Source organism: Anopheles arabiensis, chromosome 2 (genome assembly GCF_016920715.1).
Source record: "Anopheles arabiensis isolate DONGOLA chromosome 2, AaraD3, whole genome shotgun sequence".
Taxonomy (NCBI): Eukaryota; Metazoa; Arthropoda; class Insecta; order Diptera; family Culicidae; genus Anopheles; species Anopheles arabiensis.
Genome location: NC_053517.1, coordinates 41,730,753 through 41,750,299, shown reverse-complemented (window position 1 = coordinate 41,750,299; position 19,547 = coordinate 41,730,753). Strand labels below are relative to the sequence as shown.

Here is a 19,547-nt window from a genome sequence, read left to right as displayed (position 1 = left end):
TTTCAGGCAACACAAGCTTCGCGCGAACAGAGCAAACTGAACGAACGGATCGCATACCTCGTTAAGGTGAGTTTGTGTAGTATTAAAATGTATTTAAATTATAAATTATCACAAATTTTAAGATCTCAAAGTAAATTGTTGATGATGTTGTTAAGCGTTTTTTTTTCAAATGTGAAGCGTTTCGCGGGCAGCAGCTGTATTCGAGCAGTTTGCATTAGGATAAAACTGCTCGATTTACGTCTTACATTTTAAAGCAATCGTTACTCGTTGCATATGATTTAAACCAAGAGACAATTTAACATACGGTTGTTCATTTTTGTGTTATCGTTTTTCTTTCAGCGCGAGGAAGACCTGCTAAAGGAAAGTCACGAGCTGCGCGAGCAGAACGAACTGCTCGAGTTTCGAATCATCGAGCTCGAGGAAAGCCACGACAAGGTAAGCTCACGTATAGATGGCGCTAGTAGCGATGGCGTCCCAACCGGCAATTTCAAATATTTTCGATGTCGTGTGTACGTCGTGTGAACGTTCACCCCACGTCGGGTGATCGTCACATTTCAGTCAATGTACGACGAAGCGATTTTTTTAAAACAAAAAAAAAAACAATAATTTTGATATATACGACGTCGAAAACATTTGAAATAGTCGGCGGTTGGGTACGTGTTCGTTTTGGGTCTTCAAATGTTAGTGCTTCTTTTCAAAAGCAAATGTTTGGTTTGAAATTTGGTTTGTTGAAGTGTTTTAAAATATATTTTTAATTTAAAGATCTATTGTTAAACAACAGATTCTGTTTGATAACAATGGAATGTCAACTTTGTGTGAAATGTTGCACTCATAATTGTGCATTACTTCACATACCAACAACTCAATCTGTCGCCTTCAGGCGTTGGTGCAAATTAATCATTCACTAACCCCGCACTGGACTGGATGCAGAATTTCGGCTTGCTCTCACTCCTCTCGTTGGTCACCGTGCATGCTAATTTACGAGATATTGCCCAGGGCATCGCAATCGGCATCGATCCCGGTACAAACCTTGAGCAAATAATTGGATTAGGACTTGGACAATAATTCATTGGCTTACGGTGGCATTTGGAGGGAGTCTTGATTTTTTGTTTGTTGGTCTCGAACGGTGCTTTTGTTCGACCATAGTAAGGGTAACAACGTGTCGACCAAAAATTAGCCATGAAATGATCGATGGTTTTTATGACGGTGCATGAATTGGATCACACAATCCTATTTGGCTGTGTTCTTGATTTACCGATTCGGTGCACCGATTAGAATTTGCAGTGATGGCTTTTTTTTTCTATGTATGATATTGACGGTAGTTTTTTTATGAGTATAATTTGAACTCGTGGTGTTGTTCACTACTGTCAAATATCTTGCCAAGATAGCACCAAGTTCATATTGATCTTGTTTTATCTAACTACTACCACATTTGCCGTATCGTATTTCATCGACAGCCTTCTTCTATATCCGTCAACATCCGTGGGCTGATAATTGGTTTCTGTCAGCTGTTTCGAATATTTTATTGCCAATGCGCCTCTTTAAAGTCAATTTGCATCCATCCCACCTGTCTGCCGGCCTGTTTCCTATTTTTTGTCTTCACGGTTTGGCTAATTAAAGATTTTTGACTATTGTGTCGTGTTAGACAGCACACTCTTATCGCGATTGTGCCCCCCCCCCCCTGTACGATTTTGTGTACACCCCCAACGCTGCAGATTAAAATCTCCCGCCACGCGAGCAACATTCCAGCGGCTCAGTTTCATCGGCACGATTAGCTTTCCCTCCACTTTAGCGATCACGATCGTGCAGAACGGTCCCACGACCAAGCACTCGATCACGCACGCAGGCCCGTTGTAGTTCCGTGCTCCCAAACTCATCCTCATCATCGATGCGGTGTGGGGTGCCCATTTCGATCGGTACCACACAACGTCCTATCAACACGCTGGCCGGACGCCTCCGCAAGTGTATCACCATAAAAGTGTGTCGAGTGGTGCGTTGATTATGGACTCGATCGCATCCTCTTGGGCACCCCGTACCGGTACCGAGCTGTACGCTGCCGCCCAACATCTCTTCCTCCGCACCAGTCAGTAACGCGTCAGCAGTCGGCAATCGGCTGTCAAATTCGAAAGAAACACGCTGCCACACAGCTCAAAGCCGACCGCACGGCGGACAACGCTGTCAGTGACTAATCGAGCGCAAACATTGGTCCTATCGGGCGGGTCTCCTGGCGAAGGCTCGGACGAAGGGAGGTGGCCGTAACTCCCTGATGGTTTGTTGATTTTCAGGCTGTGCGTTTTTTCTCACGAGGTTCAACCGGTCAGCCGTTTTCCCCACCCGCTCGGTTCGATGGTCAGCAACATTTTATGCCCGGTGCTCTCTGATACTTACTGCCAGCACAAGGCATGATTCAACCAAACCATGAAGCGTGTGTGTGTGTGTGTATGGTGACGGGGTGTGGATTGTTTTTCTTTCGAGTCCGTGGAAAGCTGCGGCACCGTGCGCTGCATCAATGAAGTGACCGTGGATTGACGGCCACGGGTCTTTTGGGAGCATAATGGACGCGCCGTTCCGTTGATCCGTTGATCCCGCAAAGGATACGGGCCCGCACACACAGGTGTGGTGTCCCGTTGTTGCTGCCTTGGTGCCTGCGTGCCCAACTGCTTCCACCGTGCCAGCGTTTGCAATGTTGCAGTGTTTGGAGAGCGAGTGAACGCGCTACTTCGAGGGCTGGATTAGTCATAATTTAAACACTCCGTCCGCTGCACGCTGCGGTGGGCTCTGGTCGCTGTTGAGCGTTTTTTTGTTGTTGCCGTTCGTCGTATACTGCATGTTCCATAGATTTCGCATAAGCCCGTCGGCTATTCGCTGTCGTTTGATCTTTGACGGGACAGCATGGGACGCGATCTATCGCACCGTACCAGTTTGGATTTGAACGGTTCAGTACGTGACGCTTGTTCGGCTGCTCCCGTATCGAACGTCGTACGTTCATCGTGTTTGAAAGTGTGTTGGTCAGTCGTATTTTTTTTGCTTCAACCGGTGGGAGATTTACGCAGCACACGGTAGAGAACAAACTACCTTCGTTGGTGGTGCCGCAAGCGATTGCTAATTAGTCATTTAGTTGCTCCGCTGGTAGAACATGGAGAGCTAGCGGAAGGTAGAAGGAGTGGCAGAATGGGATCTTTAAAATGTACCACAACCAGAAGGATATTTGGAATGATCTTTCCGAGCGATTATGAGCGGACGATGTTTGGTTAGATGACAATAAAAAGTATATGAACGTTTAGCGGGAATGGTGTGGTAGGCCAAGTTCGTTTAAGTTTTATAACATCGTTATTATAGCTCAAGCGCCTTCCTCTTCACCTTTGACCTAAGCGGCCCGTCAAAAACGGCCTCAGGCCGAGTGAAGTTTGCCTAATGTTTGTTGGAATATTTAATAAAGTCTCCCACGAAAAAAATCGGACTATAAAACACACAGCCAAACCGGATCGCTTTGTCTCTTGGCGAACGGATTACCACACGTAATAAATACCGGCCCTGAATGGTTCTTGCAGCTTCCGCACAGCTGAGAAAACTGATCTTTCTGTGGATGGCGACTCCGAAGCGAAGGGAAACTCGCTTAATCTTATCTGTCTTTCCCGGGCCAGTATGGAAAAAACTGGGTGCACCCTTTAAGCGCTGGTCATCATTTTCCTGTGCCCCCCAAAAAAGAGAAGCCCTTTGACGCGTTTTCCAGTGGCATGAATGATAATTTCTCAAGCCTCATAAATCACTATTCATAAGCGAATTCATTACAGCCTCTTGACTCATTTCGGAAATGCCCTTTTTCACACTACTTGTATGCAGCGAATTACAGAACGAGGCTCAAGATTGGTTTTCCCGGGGGGAAAGCTTAATTTTATGCTGCCCCAACTGTCTAGGGTTCTTTTATCTGGGGTGATATGCCTGCGTGCCTTTGCTGTGTGAATTTGTCATGTGTCGGCATTCAAGCGAGTGAGACAGACCCAGGGAACGATATGACGGGGAGCTCAAATGAGGAAACATAGTTTTTCTCAGACTTATTTACAATAATACAGCTCTGTAATGTGGCATACTCAGGGCTATGTGAAACGGAATTTATTGTATTTGAATATAAAACGGTTGTATGAGAGAATTGATCTACATAAATATATATTTGATTTATATATTTATACGTGAATTTTTACAGAAGAAAACCTCGCAATTTTACTGTACATTTCATCACACGTTAAAGATTGTTTATTGCTAAAAAGGCGTATATTTTGGAACTAATTTTTGCCGCTATCATCTCGGCTTATGCTAAAATACACGAATCCAAACAACCATCAGATCAAGCGCCAGGCGCTAGCGTCAGAAGTCGCCCCGGTTCGCTTACAAACCTTTCCGCTTCCGTGGTGCCGCACCCCAGTTTCCATCCAGCCGCCAGCTGTTGCTGGTGCCGGCGAAGCATTTTTTCTCCCCCTCTACACGCCCAAGCCAAAATACGGCACCGCTTGGGTGCTCGACAGCATGTTCACGCGTCGTTCGTCCGTCCGCGCGCTCACAGTTGTAGACTCGTTTGCGCGGGCGTCGGTCGCTTTCGATTGATCTTGCGAGTGAGACCCATTGCGTGGAGGTTCGTCGCTTGCGATGCGTTAAAGCTCATTGAAGTTGTTCGATATAGTGACGCTTCGGAAAAGCAACGAGTGTGTGTGTGTGCGGTCAAGGTTTTCTCGACGAGAAGTGAAAAGAAAGGAAAAGTGCGATCAGTTCTTTCTGCCACTGGTGCCTCCCGTCTCGCAGTTCAGCCCGCCTCGCGCGACTGTAGATCAATCAGCGTGAAAGCCAGCCACATTTAATTGCCACTGACAATGATTGATACTTCTTCTCGGCCGGTCGGGCGTACGTTTCGTGGTCACGTCCAGTGCCGGCGGCGCACCGTTCAATACCAGAACATCGCTGGGCACGGAAAAAACAGTCTTTGATCGAGATCGGAGTTGAATGGCGGGAATGGAAAGCTAGAGAGCCTTCTAAGTCAGCAGCAAGTACGTTTGTGATGTTTTGGGCTTACTGTTTGATACACAAGCAATCAAATCTACCGAGTGACAGTGTTAACGAATTTGAAACAAAAAATCCATATAAATATACCAATGGCAACTCGCACTGATACATCGATCTGAAGTGAAAAGCGGATCAAAAGAGTTAAACGTTTCAAAGTCGTAAAATATGAAGTTTGTGTTTATGGTAATCAATGGCTTAGTGTTAAACCGTAACTGCGGCGGCGACGTTTGACACAGTTGGTTGATGCTTTTAACCGTCCGGGCATCCTTCAGCGAAGATTTCGTCGCCAGCATGGTGATTAGTGGTTCGTTTTTGGCCTGTAGAAAACCTCACACCGTGAACACGTTACAATCACGGTCGTAGGAGTCAGCTGGTGGTCGTAATGAAGCTGTGATGTGTGTATGTGTTTGTGATTGTAGGACAGTGAAAACAAATCACGACCCAAGCCACCCACACCAGTGTTACGTGTTAAGAGGATCAATCGAAAGTGTTGTGTGAGAAACGGCGACAATCTTTGAGCTGCTGTACAAATTACGCGTTTTCAAGAGCGTTGTGGCGACTGCTGAATGGTACGTTTCAGGGCGTTTAAGATTATTAGGTTGTCAATGGGTAATTGACGTCTAGCTCTGTATACTGTCGGCTGTAGGTTTGTCAATCGTTGCATGTGGATTTTATACAGAAATGGGAAACTATATTGTGACAATTGTAGTTTGATAAAATGAGCTGAGTTTGTCGAAGAACAATTATTTACAACTGAATATTGAAAGGCAAATCGTTTGGCCCAAATTCTTATGTGCATTAATAATATAAAGAAGAAAAAAACAGTGAAAGGGAATGATCACTTTCTGCAACAGCTTTGCCTTAGTTTTACATTATGCCTTGCGAGCTTATTAATGTCTTTTTTTGTGCTAAACTTATGACTTCCCGGAACCTTGCACCAAGCCTCTGCCCCGCTACCAAGTGGTGTACCACCTTTCTGTCGCAACCTTCCATAGTAACCTCGCTCTGGAGGGTGGGCCAAGCACCGTACGCCCGCCCGGTGGTCATGTGAATTACAATAATTTAGCACTCTAATATCTCAATCACACTGGCGTGGCGGCATCGTTCATAAATCATGGCATTTTCCATGCTTAAGTGTGCCCATTTGCTTGTACCGCCACGCGCGTATGTAGCGAGATCACAAACAAACAAAGAGTATCATAGCTTGGGCAGCAGCAGCAGCAGCATGAATAATACAAGTAGAAAACGAAAAGGCAAACACACTCACACACGTGTTCGTGGTAAACCTTCTGGCCTTCATGCTGGCCGATGGGTGAAATGAAGCAAATTGTGAGCAATATCTTTAATAACCGTTTTCTCGTCAACCGTAACATTGAAGACTTCAATAATATGTGAGATGGTAGAATGGTAAAATTTGTATGGAAGGTTGTATGGTAACTACATGCACATGAATTAATTGAAATAATAACATCTGCAGAGTTCAAACTAATGTTTCCATTGTGATACATACATGCCACAACCAGTCTGCAGTAGATAATTACTAAACAGCAGTGTTCTGCAATGCATGAATGTAGAACGCTCAAACTTAATTCAACGACTGAGCACTTGGCATTCGCTTGATTCATTTTCACGCGGAAGGGATCACGACATAGACGACGATGCAGTTGGCAGATAACGAAATGGCGCTGGCCACTTGGCACCGTTTTTCACTGTCCCCAAAGCAACGTTTCCCATACCGTTGAAGCACGAAGTGTAAGCATAGCTCAATGCTGCACTAGTTCTGACCATCGAATTGGAGCTAGCCGTGATGGTATGAGTCAACAAAAGATCGTTAAAATAGCTTCCCTTTGGCTGTCCTTCATTTTCTTGTGATTTAGAGATTAAATGGTCAACCTGAACGGAGATTCATAAATTAAACCATAAATTCCAGAACCTCTGGACGATAGATTGCAGACTAAGTTGCCTTTTGTCTCACTTAAGTTATAGTGTTTATTATCACGGCATTTAAGGGCTTGAAATGATTCCACGGCAAAGTTGGGACGCTACGGAACTGTACGCATTGTTGCAGGTTACTGAATGTTTTGTTTTTGTTCCTTCAATTATCCAACCAAACCTCGGCCAGGTCGGTGACATGGACAACAAACTCCGCGTGCGTGTGTTTTCGTGCGTGAGGCAAGCAAATCGATGGTTCCGCACACCACCCGTATTGCGTGCCCAGTGCAAGACACGCTCGCGCGGGAAGCCTCGACACTTGGTGAAGCCCGCGATAATTAAAGATTTGTTGAACACTTTTAACTGCTGGGAACGATGCTCCCGCGGTTTAGCCCCGACTGATACGGTACGCCCGGGGTTTAGTGCGTGCGCAGCAAAACCATGACCGTGACAGAGCAGCGGTTGTAGCAACAGCAGCAACAACAGCAACAACCACCACAACAACAAACACACCAACAGAAAGTGCAGTTGAACGAACTTGCCAGCGAGCGAGGGAGGAAAGGCTGGCCACCCGTTATACCGTTTAAACTTCAACCGTACGCTACTGGTTCTGGTGTGGAGAGAATTTTCCCTTCCACGGGACAATCAGTATGCGAACGTGTTGGGTGTTTGGGTAGTTTTCGTGTGGCGTTGTTTTTCTTTCTCCCAGCGAGGCCCTTTTGATTGCCAGCGATAAGGGATGGGGGAATTAGTTTTCGGAAATAATTATCCCGTACAGGGCGTTAGCCGTGCGGCGTGAAGTTCGCTTTGAGGAGAGAGCAGGTCATGCAGACGAAACCCTTGCTTGCGCGCCCAAGAGGTGCAGTGAGGTACAAAATTCTTGCCATTGAAACTTAAGACAAGCCTACGGTTAACGCGCGTAGGGAAGCTCGCATCTGGTGTGTTTCAGTTGATTGGGCACAATTTGTTACTTTGAGTACAGTTTCATGCGACGATCGTTTGTCGTTACATTTCACGGATGGTTAGGGTCTCTTTTACCATTTTTATTTAAGCAATTGCATTTATTTTCTCAATGGAACAATTATTAACATTTTTTCCACTATCTCTTCTTCCAGTGGTCTCTACGAAACAACTCAAGCCCAACGGTCGGCGGTGGAACGACAAAGGACGGCTGGACCGATACCGAAAAGGAGCACGATGAGCTGATAATGCTCTCGGAGCGATCCGACTCCGGCGTCACCTCACCCAACAGCCATCACCATCTGGAGGACCAGCAGAGCGGCGTACCGTCGCCGTGCGATCTCTCCCTGCTGGATCAAATACCGACGGACGATGTGCGCAAGCGGCTCATCGCCATGACCAAGCGCACGTGCTACGACGAGGAGGACAAGCTGTGTCTGCTCCAGATCCTGTCGCTGCTGAACAATCTCGAGGCCCTGTCGCAGGACCATGAGATTGCCGGCGATGACATGAGCCTGGAGTCGCCCATCCAAAAGTACAACTATAGCCTCCCGGACAGCAGCACACCGCCGAGGGCGCTGCTGCATTCGGCCGCGGCTGCTGTGATGAACAGCTCCACGCCGTACAAGGCGGCCGGTGGCAAGATTGTCGCTACCGTGCAGCCGTTCCACAGCTCGGATCAGCATGCGGCCGCGCCCGTACCGCCACCGAAAGCACCCTCGATTGCCTCGATCGCGGAAACGTTCGGCGGCATGAAGAAGTCGTCGCGCTGGAACAACGCCACCAGCCTGCAGGAGAGCGGCGTGTTTGTGGACGAACCGTGCACTCACGCTTCCACCCAGACGGAAGCGGACGACTTCCCGGCGCTGGAAAAGACGAACGCCGAGCTGTGTGCCGAGATAGAGAAGCTGAACCGATTCCGGGAGAAGATCGAGGAGTGCAAGGGCGTAGCGGTGGCAGCTGTTTGCAAAACGCCCAGCAAGGGTTCAATGCTGGCGCTGAACATACCGCCCCCGACCGGGGATGAAGCGTGCGACCGGCGCCGACTGCAGTTCTACGTCGAGCGGGCGGAGATGCTGGAGAACAAGCTGAAGGTGTACGAGAGCAGCGGCGACCAGCAGCTGCGCCAGCTGTCGCAGCGATTGCAGCGCGAGGTACAGCTGGAAGGTTGGGTGAAGGAGCTGTCGGAGAAGCTCGGCCGCGTGGAGCTGGAAAACGAGCGGCTGGAGGAGGAACGCTGCGAGCTGGAGGAGATCGAGAACGACACCCGGTTGCGGTTGCAGCGGCTGGAGGAAGATCTGGAAGTGATGGGCCAGCGGAACGAGGAGCTGGAAATGTCGCGCAGCTCGTACCAGTCCAAGTACCAGGACGCGAAGGAAAACATCGACAGCCTGGAGGAGCTGATTCACAAGTACGAGGAGAAGATCTTCCTGCTGGAGGAGAACGAAAACGAGCTGCGGGAGAAGATCGAGATCATCTACATGTTCATACCGATGCTGCTGCTCTACAACAGCTGGCAGCTGCACGAACAGTTCAAGCAGCACCAGGCAGCAACGCTGGCACAGCAGCAGAAACAGTCCCGACCGCCGACGCTATCCTACGCCGAGTCGCACGCCATCCAGTGCATTCCCACGGACCACATCGACTACTACGATAGTGGCAGCTCGCAGGCGGACGATCTGCAGAACCGGCTGAGCGAGCTGATGAGCCGCGAAAAGGAGCTGACGCAGAACATTGCCGAGCTGAACCGGGCGTACAACGAAACGCTCGAAAATGCGGACAACCTGTGGGCACAGATGGAGCGCGAGTACAAGGAAAAGATCAGCCGGTGCGAGCAGGAGGAGGCCACCCTCAAGTCCAAGATCGCCCAGCTCGAGGAGCGGCTGAGCAAGGACAGTGAGTACGCGAGCGAGCGAATTGCACACCTCGAGGAGGCGGAAAGCAGCCTCAAGAGTCGCGTCAGCCGGCTGGGAAAGGAGAACAAAGAGCTCTCGGCTAAGCATGGTGCGCTGGTGGAGGAGTACGGCACGCTCAAGGACGATTATGCCAAGCTGCAGAACTACCTGCGCGGACCGGCTGCGGAAGCGCTGGAGCGCGAGAAGAAGCGTGTGCTGGCGCTGGAAGACGAGCTGGCGCACACCGAACAGATGCTGCGCGATGGCGAAGAATCGCACCGTGCCGAGGTGGGCTCACTGCGCGGTCGTTTGCTCAACTCGACCAAGGAGCTGAACCACATCGAGGTGACGAACAGTGAGCTGCGCGAGGAGGTAGAAACGCTTGAGGGACGCATCCGCGAGCTGATGTCTCAGCGTGGCAGTGACGAGGAGCGCATCAAGCAGCTGACGGAAGAGCTGGAAGCGAAGCAGTCGCAAATTGTTGCACTCCAACACGCACGCAAGGCTGGTGGACCCGGTACCGGTAGTAGCCGGGCAACGGTTGGACGCAGCTTGGCGCAGGAGCTCGAGCGTCCGCTCAAGGGTACCTACACACGCCACGGCTACGAGGTGCATCCACTGGGCAGGAAGTTTCCCGACAGCGACAGCAGTGGCAGCGGTAGCGAGGTAAGCAGAGTGACTGTCCGAAAAAGGGAGCGTGCTCCAAAAAAGTAAATAACTTCTATTTTCCCAACCGTTGCGATGCAGGATCGAAGCAAGTTTCCGCACACGAGACCATCGGCATTTGAAACCAAAGAAGTGAAGAGCCTTGCGGAGACGATCATTCTGAATGCCGAAAGCAGGGGAATGAAGACGCCAAAGAAATCGTTTGTTGAGGAGGTAGGTATTCCTGAGCATTATTGAAGCTTGCAAGACGATCCGAAGCCATCGGTAGAAAGGTATCGGACAAAGAGTAGTGGAACATTTCTGAAATAGTCGCATGAAGTAACACGATGTACATCAAAAGTAGCGTAGTGAATTGTCTGGATCGCGTGATCGCGATTCGGGTGTAAAATTGCTTTGAAATCTTATTTGTATGGCCATTTGGATCGATGCATTAAATCTCATCTTCATTCTAACCTCCTCGTTCATTCTGAGTCATGTATGGTAGCGAATAACGTCGGGTGTAGTGAGTGACTCTAGTAGAATCTGGTTGAAGAATCAAAGCACTGTACACTGACCGCTGTCGGTACGTTCTTTTAGGCACGCAGCCGATTCGCCCGGTGGGTGTGAGATGCTGAATCCTGGACCCGAGTGGACAGGATGTCCCGAACTCCCGAATCTGCCAAATTTTGCTGGAATAAGTACAATACCCCTACCCCCATCCCTGCACGGGCCATCTTACTGGTGTGTTCCCTTGAGTGATCTCGGACAACGGACCGTTGCTTGCCCTGAAAACAATCGCCAAGCAACAGTGTTACCAACCCAGCGCACACGTTACACATCCTTCCAACATGCACACGTTACACTCGGACACGAACTCAGACATGCAACACGTGCAAGCCTTTTTGGGGTTTGGATGGAATGTTTGTGTTGTGTCGTAGAAGCGCATCTTCGGCTGTGAAGTTGAAGGTTGTGTCACACCCCTCCCTCAACCATCCCTGTTCGCACAGCATCCTTTGATCCTTGTAGCGCACCCTTCCCGCTTTGTCCCGGACTTGCCAACAGGTCAACGTGGTGAGTGTCATTGGATATGTCGTATGCCGGCGTCGTCTTTGATGCGGCGTACTAGTTTTCCTTCCTCCTTACCTTACCTAGCTCCTAACCGCTTTCCTGCAAACTTTGACTACTTCTGGATAGTTTGCCTCACTGGCCTGTCTGTATGCCCTTCTTTAGAGTTCTTGATCATTCTGTACGATCAACATCCCTTTATCTGTTCTGTTTCACCGGTAAACTTACTCCCTTTCTTCACTGGTTCTGTTTTTTCGTTTCCAACTGTTTCCGTTTCTAATCGACTGGATGATATGCACCTTCAGTTGTTTCTTGTCTCTTTGGAATTTATTGATTGAAGTCGTTAAAGTCAACCTTAATAACATTGCTTTCTTTCTTTCATTTTTTATCTCTTCCCACTATAAGATGAACTGATACAAACCGCCACCCAGATAAGCGATCCCGCAACAGGCGCAGAAAATCTGAAGTGAAACTCCTTCAGCCCAGCATCACCACCAGCAGGACAATCGGTAACACTCTCCGCCGTTTTTTTAATGCTCTAGGACGTCTGTTTCTCTGGAGCCGATATCGGAGCCGAAACAAATCTTCATCAAGCACTCCTTCCTGCAGCTTCTGGTCGGCCATTTTACCACCTCCCAGTGCAAAGGTGGACTCGAACATGCGTCGCCAAGGCAGAAGCGCGCCGGCAGAAGGGCCCGGAAATGAGGAGAAGAAAAAAATCTAGTCGTTGTTTTTGTTGAATGTGTTTATTTTTGAGGTACTATAAAACAAAGTAGTGTTAGACGTTAGCAATGAAAGCTGCAGCAGTAACGGCTGCAGAAGATAGGCGGTACGATGGTGATCGTTCGATCGTAGTGCGTTACTGGCATGGCTGCTCTTGTGTAGAGAGCCTGGTGTTTGCCCATGGCAACGGATCGACAATGCATGCGCACACCATTCAATTACGATGTACTCCCATAACCAGACTCTGTAATATAGACTGAACAGTAGTAGATGGTTGGCAGCAGTTGACAGCTTTTAGATCGTATAGTTTTTTTTCGCAATAATTAAACTCTAGTTTGAGCGTTCATGTTCGTTGCGTTTACAGTTTGAATAATAAGTTCTCAGCCTAAGCGAGTTAGTTTTGCTAAGCTTTTTGTTTGCCTTTCATCCAAACCACCTACGGAAGAGCTTCAGTTTGCAGTTAGTAAATATCGGTTCGTATTTTGTATAATTTTGCCCATTACTGTATGATTGTGAGTTGCTTTTAGAGTTTTTGTTTTAATTTTACCATTCGTTTGTGTACAGTATGCTTGCGTTAGTTTGTGTTTTTGTAACATATTTTATGATATCCGATGGGTTGGCAGGTAAATGTCGTCCTTCCCACGGGAACAGTCCGATGGCTAGTAGTTCTTTGTGCTATTCTATATACGACTATAACGGTTGAAACAAAATAAGCAGCTATTTAACGTGGCGAGCCATGCAAGCGAGCAATGATCCGTCAACCGACCCGGTCGGTATTATCGGTCATGGTGCTTTTGAATCGATTTTGTGCCTTCAGTATCGATTGAAGGATCGATCCTTAGTACGTTCGTTCCCCGAAACGGGAACTGGTAAACCATCAGTACCAGCTACCTGCGTTCCACCGGTACGCAGTGCGAACTTGTGAGCTTCCAGGGTATTATTTAAACGTGTTACTACAAACTCATATGTATGTCCCACATTAATCAATTGTTCAGGTTTTGTATAAAGTGAACATGTAGAAACAGTGAGTGAGTTGGAAAGCGAGAAAGTGGAGAAAGATTGAGTGAGAAGCTGAGAAAAGAAAGAAAAGAATAAACAATTATACGCCGTAGTTGTGGTAGTGAAAAATTATAACAGTGTGATGTGTGTTTTTCGTTTTGCATGTTTTTACAATCCGAAAAATCTTCCTGGAAAATTTACATTTATTTATAAAAGAACAAAAATGTAAGTCATCCATTGTTGTGCAGAATCGACCACTGTTCGTCACGGTGCGCTAATTGCATACTTTTAGGCGGAAATCTTCAAACAGCAATGCGTTCGAAATCGTAGCAACCAAACTTTTGTTCATTCCATAGCGATTATTTTGGTAGTGAGTTCATCGTTTTGCAAGTGTTTCTTTTTTCGCGTTAATCTAAATTGCTGTTTTCAAATCTAAACCATGCAAAATAACCGCCCCAAACCGCGAGAGAGCCCGTCAGCACACGAGAGGGAATCTATCTACGATGAAACGCGCCACATGGTGAATAATCTTCCCATTTCCCCGACTATGTACGATGGCACGTATCCTGCGTACGAAGAGTTTACCAGCAGCCTCGTGTTGCAATCGTCCGTTTCTGAACTAAGCTTTTCTTCCGAGTCCCCGGACAGTGGCTCGCATGTGCACTTTCAAAACGTCGATCCCATCATTGAGCTTCCATCGACCCCGCTGAAGGATGGCAGCCGGCAACCGGAAGAGTGTACAGTCTGTACCGACACCGAAACCATATCACAGAGCACGATTGGTGCTGCGCTGGAAAAGTCCGGTACGGTGCTGATGCAACGGTCGCTGGAAAACCGTCTAGCCCAGCAGCTAGAACAAATGCACGCCATGATGGGTAACGAAGACGAGTTGGTCGTGCTGAAGCAGCACAGCATACGGGCGATGGCTTCCCAGCCGGCCTTCACGAAGGACATGCTGCGCGATTTCATGGAACATTCGGAAATGATGTTCAACCTGGTGCATGGAACCAACGGCAATAGTGCACAGTTTGTCATCGGGATTGAGGAAGCGGAAGCAAGCGATCCGGATGTTCCCGGCTGTTCGCATCGTCCGGTTAGACGTTCGATAGTACCGTCCGTTACCAACGACAAAGGAGAGAATGAATTTGTAGGATGCTTTAGCAAGGACAACGATATGGTCTTGTACAAACGCACGATGCCGGAAAAGCCGAAAATGGAGCGCGAAGATCGCGAAAGTATCGATTCCCTTATCGCTCATCACGCTCAATGTCTGGTGGAAGCGGATAAGGTCACCAGTCCGACGGTTCACGTGCGTCAGGATAATGATGATAATATGCTCGCCTTGCTGACCTTTTCAGATCAGTCATCGGCCGTGCTAAAGACGACCAGCGCCATGACGGAAGGCATTACCTCAGAAGACGAGCTTAACGAAGCGATACTGAGCACTTACCGGCAGCTTGTCGCCAAACCGGACGAGATGATATCGATGCACACACAGACTACACCCGTTTCGGGTCAGCAACAGCCAGCTTTCGATCTCGACCGGCCAGCACCGGCACACAGACATCAACTACGTCCCGGTGTGATGAACAATCTTTCGAGTGCAACGTCCAGTTTCGGTCTTTCCAATGAGTCCACCTTTCCTATGGTCGTACAGGGATCTAGCAAAAACTGGATCAAATGTCCTAGAATGCAACATGCAGCGGAAGTTGTCCTCAATCTTCGACTACTGCTAGAAGAGTACATCCTCCGCAACATCTCCGTCACGGGGACGGTGCTAAAGTTTGTTTCGCACGTCCTCTCGGAAGTGATGCGTTGCACCCGGCAAGAAGTGGGCGATGAATTTCGACGCCTTGGACTGGTGGATAAAATCAAACATGTACATAACGAGCTGTTAATGCCACACAGTCTGGAAGATCCCGTTACGATAGTGAATCAGTTGCGTCACACGATTGAAGAGATTCAAAATTATCCGCTCAAGGCGCGATCACTTGCGAGCGGTGAAGAGGCATGGAATCGTGTGCTGCAGACGCTGGAGAAGCTTTCCTGCGAGCTAGACCACGAGATTGAACATCCGGAACAGTTCATCGAAGCATTGCAGTATGGGCTGGTGCGTGTCAGCGAGACCTGCACTGGTTCGTGCAGTGTGCCGGAGAAAAAAGTTGTCTCCATTAATCCTACACCGGTGGCAACCGGCCCAGCGGTGTTTCCCACAAGTTCTAGCGTGTTGGAGATTGATCGGTACGAGGCACCATCCGTATCGTTCTGTAAACCCTACACCTGCTTCTTCGAGCGTATCGTTCTCTCCATCTGGTCCGTGCTCGTGTGGATCATGAATCAGATGAACAGTTTTTGGGACTTTCTGAACAGTCCTCCACCGCCTCTGCTGGGAACACCTTCACCGTCCGTGTCGTTCCACCGGAGCGTGCTTGATAATGAAAAAATCCCCCACCAGCGTCACGAAGAAAGCAATGGACTAAATCAAGCAAGAAACGTGTTACAAATTGCGCTAGAAAGATCATCCGGAGCAGAGATTACAGCAGACTCGGGAAACGTTCCGGATCATTCGGTAAATGCACGATCGCTGAAGATGTTCACGCAACTGTTGCAAGATGCTGGCAGTATTGAGCTGAAGCATTCCAGCTCTCGCCACAACATTCACCTGCAGCTGCACACGAGCGTCTCGGGTATGCTGGAAAAGCGGGAAGCGGACGACTATCTGACGATGACGGGCAACATTCGGGATCACGATGCTGGTGTGGCCGTGTTCTTCGACGCCCGCATTATCGATCTGGATTCGCTGGCAAAGGTCGAATCGGTGATGGAGTGCGTCACCAGAATCGGGCGACTCTCGGACGACGTGGAAAATAGTGAAGTTTTATCCGAGGAAACGGTTGTACATTCGGCAGCGGGAACGGAACCGACCACTGAAGATGAGCAGGTTGTAAGTTCGCTGATTGAGGATATGGTGTGCAATGGAGGCTATGACGAAGAGTTGCCCATCCTCAACACTACAGGGGCGGAACAGTTGCTGAGAGAAATTAAACACTGCCTGCAGGACCTGCTCTCGCCAGTTACATCGGCGGTGCACAAGTTATGCGATCAATTTGGTAACGCAGGCGTTGGGACTGCGCTCACCATGGCGGAGGAGAATGCATCGGAACGCTATACGGTGGAAATACACGAAGATGTTACGAATGAAGAGGAGGGTCACGCTTGCACCGACCATTCTTGCGTTATTTGTAACAGGCATGTCTCAACTTCAAATGAAACCAAGGAGAATGAAATTGGCGTAGATAGCACTCCGGCTCTTGAGCAGCCAGCTGAGGAACTCCCGTTGGCAGACATCACTGGAATTGAAGTAGACGAAGCACTATCTCCACCACAAGAACAGTTTTCCGAGCATTCCCAGTTGGCAGAAACGATGCAAGAGCTACTGGAATTGTTTCACGCTACAAACGATCGTCTGGAAACGATTGACACAGACATTAGCGCCATTCGTAACGAAGTACAGCAGCTAGTAGCCGGACAGCAGCAGCAGCAGCAGCAACCTGTCCCAGAAGGAACTCACCCACCTACTCAGACTGAAAGGCGTCGAGCCCAACGTAAATCTTTAGCCCAAAAGCTACGAAAATCGTACGAAGCACCGATCGTTCGATGTCCGATGCAGACCCAACAGCCGATTGGGCCATTTGGCCAGAGTGGTTCGTACTGTCCGACGGAAATCTACTCGTGCCATGCAGTGAGCCCAGATGTGCTGGTCGTTCACTGGAGGGTGCTGGATGATGATGTGCTACACTGTATAGCAGGGTTTGAGGTGAGTGATAACTTGTTCGGTGGTGGGATTAAAGTTGCGTATGCTTTATTGAGAGGTTTTGTTTCGCAGATTTACGTCGATAATGAACTGCGTTCTGTTTGCTACTCGAACAAACGGCGCACGACTCTGGTTGGAAATATCGATCTTAAAAAGCATCACCAAATTACACTGAACATAATGCCACGTGATGACTTAGGTTCGGCCTGTGAGAAGACAGCGCAATGGGCGCCTGCGTTCTTCCTGTATCATACTTGAATTTGTTTTAGAAAACTCTTTTTGTATAATTGAAGCATGGTGCAACTTGATCTAATTTAATACAGTGCAGAGAGTGTATGTTCATGCTTAAGTTGATGAACATCACACTGCTGGCGAATAATATCCATTGTGTTATAAATTGATGTATATTGTAAAAAAGGCAACACAACGGCAGTACAGTTTTTCACACTTTATTTAATCATACGTTATGCCGTACATGAAATCGACATATTAGACATGCACTATTCATTAAAAAAAAAGAAAGGATCGTGTATTTACAGCAGGACGCGCACCAGTGATACCGCGTCCAGGGATCGCACATTCTGAATGGAAGCAAGGAAACCTTTCCCGACCGCGGGTGACGAGGATGATGGTGCTCAGATGAATGGTTGATGATGCTGAACCTGAAGGTGGGTGTGGGGCAAAAAGATGATGATGAATGGAGACGACGATGTACTCAAATGCATTTGCAGGCCTGACGAACATGGCGCTGCCCCCGGGAACTGTCTCATCGGCGAATCTTTACGCACGGTTCACAACTGCCCGGTCGCAGGAACCCCGGATGGCATTCGGGACATCGTGCGTTTTCCCCGTACCACGCTCGCGCACTGACACCGGGCGGCGCACTGCCACGCGATGACGCATCGCTCGGAATCTTCACCTGGAACGAATCGACTGCCTCGACGTTGGCGTATTGGCCTCCTTTGGCCGCACCGTCCAGCGGGAAGGTAAAGTCCGGGATGGCGAACTGTTGGCGCAGCTGCAGATAGTTGTGTTGTGGCAGCGGCACTACCAATTTATTTTCCACCTCCACCCGATTCTCGCCGAGATTGCCCGTCTCGGAGGAGATGGAACGTGCCGTCTGGTTGTGTTCGCGGCTCTGGCCCCCATCGTGCGCTAGGTGCTCCTGGGAGGCTGGGTTCAGTTGGGCGTTCAGGCGATCGTCTGCTGCGTCATTGTCCACCTTGCGGTTGCTTACCGGTGGCAGCAGCCCATCGAGTGTACTACCTTCCACGCTCGGTGCGCCTGGTGCTGCCGGTGCTTCGAGACCGGGTGGATCTAGGCCGAACGATGGAACCGACCACTTCCACTGGTAGTAGATCGGAGGACCTTGTGTGGTCGCGTCATCGTAGAATACGTACTCCTTGCGCGGCGGCACTAGATCGTTGGCAGGCTTCGGCACACTGAATGGACGTGGAATTTTGTCCTGATTAGTGGGCGTGGGTCGGGCAGCAGGAAGTGGATCGGCCACAGCCAGCTTGTCGATGGCCGTCTTCACCGGACCGGCAGACGGTTCGTTCGTGATCGGTTGGCGCGTGTAGATGGACTCGCTTGTGTAGCGCGTTTTGATTTGATCAAAGTTGGCCAGGTTCTCGTACGGCGGCAGAAGCTCCCGCGAGGGTGCGGATACACCCGCTGGGACGACTTGGGGACGCTGGTTGGCGAATCGGTTCTCGAACAGTCCGGCCGTTGCTGCCGGCGGGCTGAAGAGGATCGCTTTCGGTGGCAGAATGGACTGGCGTGGATCGGACAGATCCGACACCTGCGGATTCGCTGCGAGCGGTTGGAACTGTGCAGGCTGTGAGCGCGGAAGCTGTTGAGTGCTGGGTGGCGTTTGGTTCGTTGTGCGAACCGAAGCCGTCGTTACGGGAGGCTTCGCAGTGGTTGAAACATTGATCGTGCTGCGCTGAGTGCTGGGAATACGTGGCCGAACGGTGGTAGTCGTCGGGACGTTCGGGACGAACGATGAGCCACGTGCTACCGTCGTTGGAATGGTGTTCAGGTTCGAGTCGGCCGTTGGAACGGGTTGCACACCGCGCTGCTGATATTCCGTCGGCGTGAAAGGAGGCTCGTAGCGACGGGAAGGCGTTTTAACCGTCACCGCTGGTCGCTCGCTCGTCGTGATGGTGATCGTTTTTCGGCTTTCGTTTTTGTCCTCATCGCGTTTGGTCTTGGTTTGGCCGGGCTGTTCACGAGCCGCGGGCTGCGTCTCATTCGTCGGCGTTGCGTTCTCATCGGCAAATCGGCCGCTCCAGTGGATCGGCAGCCCGTGGTTGCTGGCACTCTCCTGGAAGATCTCCGCGTTCGGGCTGGTGGTCGTACGCTTCTCGCTCTGTCCCTTTCCCACGATGCTGGAGCTTGACGAGCGGGAACGGCTTTGCGTGTCGAAAATTGCATTCTGTCGTGCAGGTGTACTCGAC

At 49.4% G+C, this 19,547-nt stretch overlaps 3 protein-coding genes across 9 annotated transcripts in view; 2 read left to right on the top strand and 1 right to left on the bottom strand.

Moving 5' to 3' along the window:
* Positions 1-13,413, top strand: part of LOC120898362 (protein lava lamp) — an 85,883-nt gene extending 72,470 nt beyond the window's left edge. For 3 of the 5 annotated variants that reach the window (XR_005738649.1, XR_005738652.1, XR_005738651.1), the window contains 6 exons: positions 7-66; positions 340-435; positions 8,103-10,508; positions 10,590-10,721; positions 11,085-11,558; positions 11,958-13,413. Coding sequence is in view for 1 of the 5 variants with exons in the window: in XM_040304127.1 (XP_040160061.1) it covers positions 7-66; positions 340-435; positions 8,103-10,508; positions 10,590-10,721; positions 11,958-11,966 (2,703 nt within the window). In the remaining 4 variants the exon portion in view is untranslated. The remainder of the gene's footprint in view (positions 1-6; positions 67-339; positions 436-8,102; positions 10,509-10,589; positions 10,722-11,084; positions 11,559-11,957) is intronic. The other 2 variants (XR_005738650.1, XM_040304127.1) reach the window with 2 other exon arrangements.
* Positions 13,414-13,616: 203 nt separating this feature from the next.
* LOC120894097 lies at positions 13,617-17,520 on the top strand. The gene is made up of 2 exons (XM_040296474.1): positions 13,617-17,091; positions 17,161-17,520. Exons 1-2 carry the CDS (start codon positions 13,714-13,716, stop codon positions 17,344-17,346), a joined length of 3,564 nt encoding a protein of 1,187 aa, XP_040152408.1. The 5' UTR covers positions 13,617-13,713; the 3' UTR covers positions 17,347-17,520.
* A 1-nt stretch (position 17,521) lies between these two features.
* The window catches only part of LOC120894098 (zonadhesin), a 34,679-nt gene continuing 32,653 nt past the window's right edge, over positions 17,522-19,547 (bottom strand). For all 3 annotated transcript variants that reach the window (XM_040296475.1, XM_040296477.1, XM_040296476.1), the window contains exon 5: positions 17,522-19,546. In XM_040296475.1, the coding sequence (XP_040152409.1) occupies positions 17,855-19,546 (1,692 nt within the window). In that variant the 3' untranslated portion in view covers positions 17,522-17,854. The remainder of the gene's footprint in view (position 19,547) is intronic.

Excerpts from the sequence above, each read along its gene's own strand:
- LOC120894097 (XM_040296474.1), top strand. The coding sequence starts at position 13,714 with ATGCAAAATAACCGCCCCAAACCGCGAGAGAGCCCGTCAGCACACGAG. Across the intron at positions 17,092-17,160 it reads ACTGTATAGCAGGGTTTGAG|ATTTACGTCGATAATGAACT; the intron begins GTGAGTGATAAC and ends TTTGTTTCGCAG.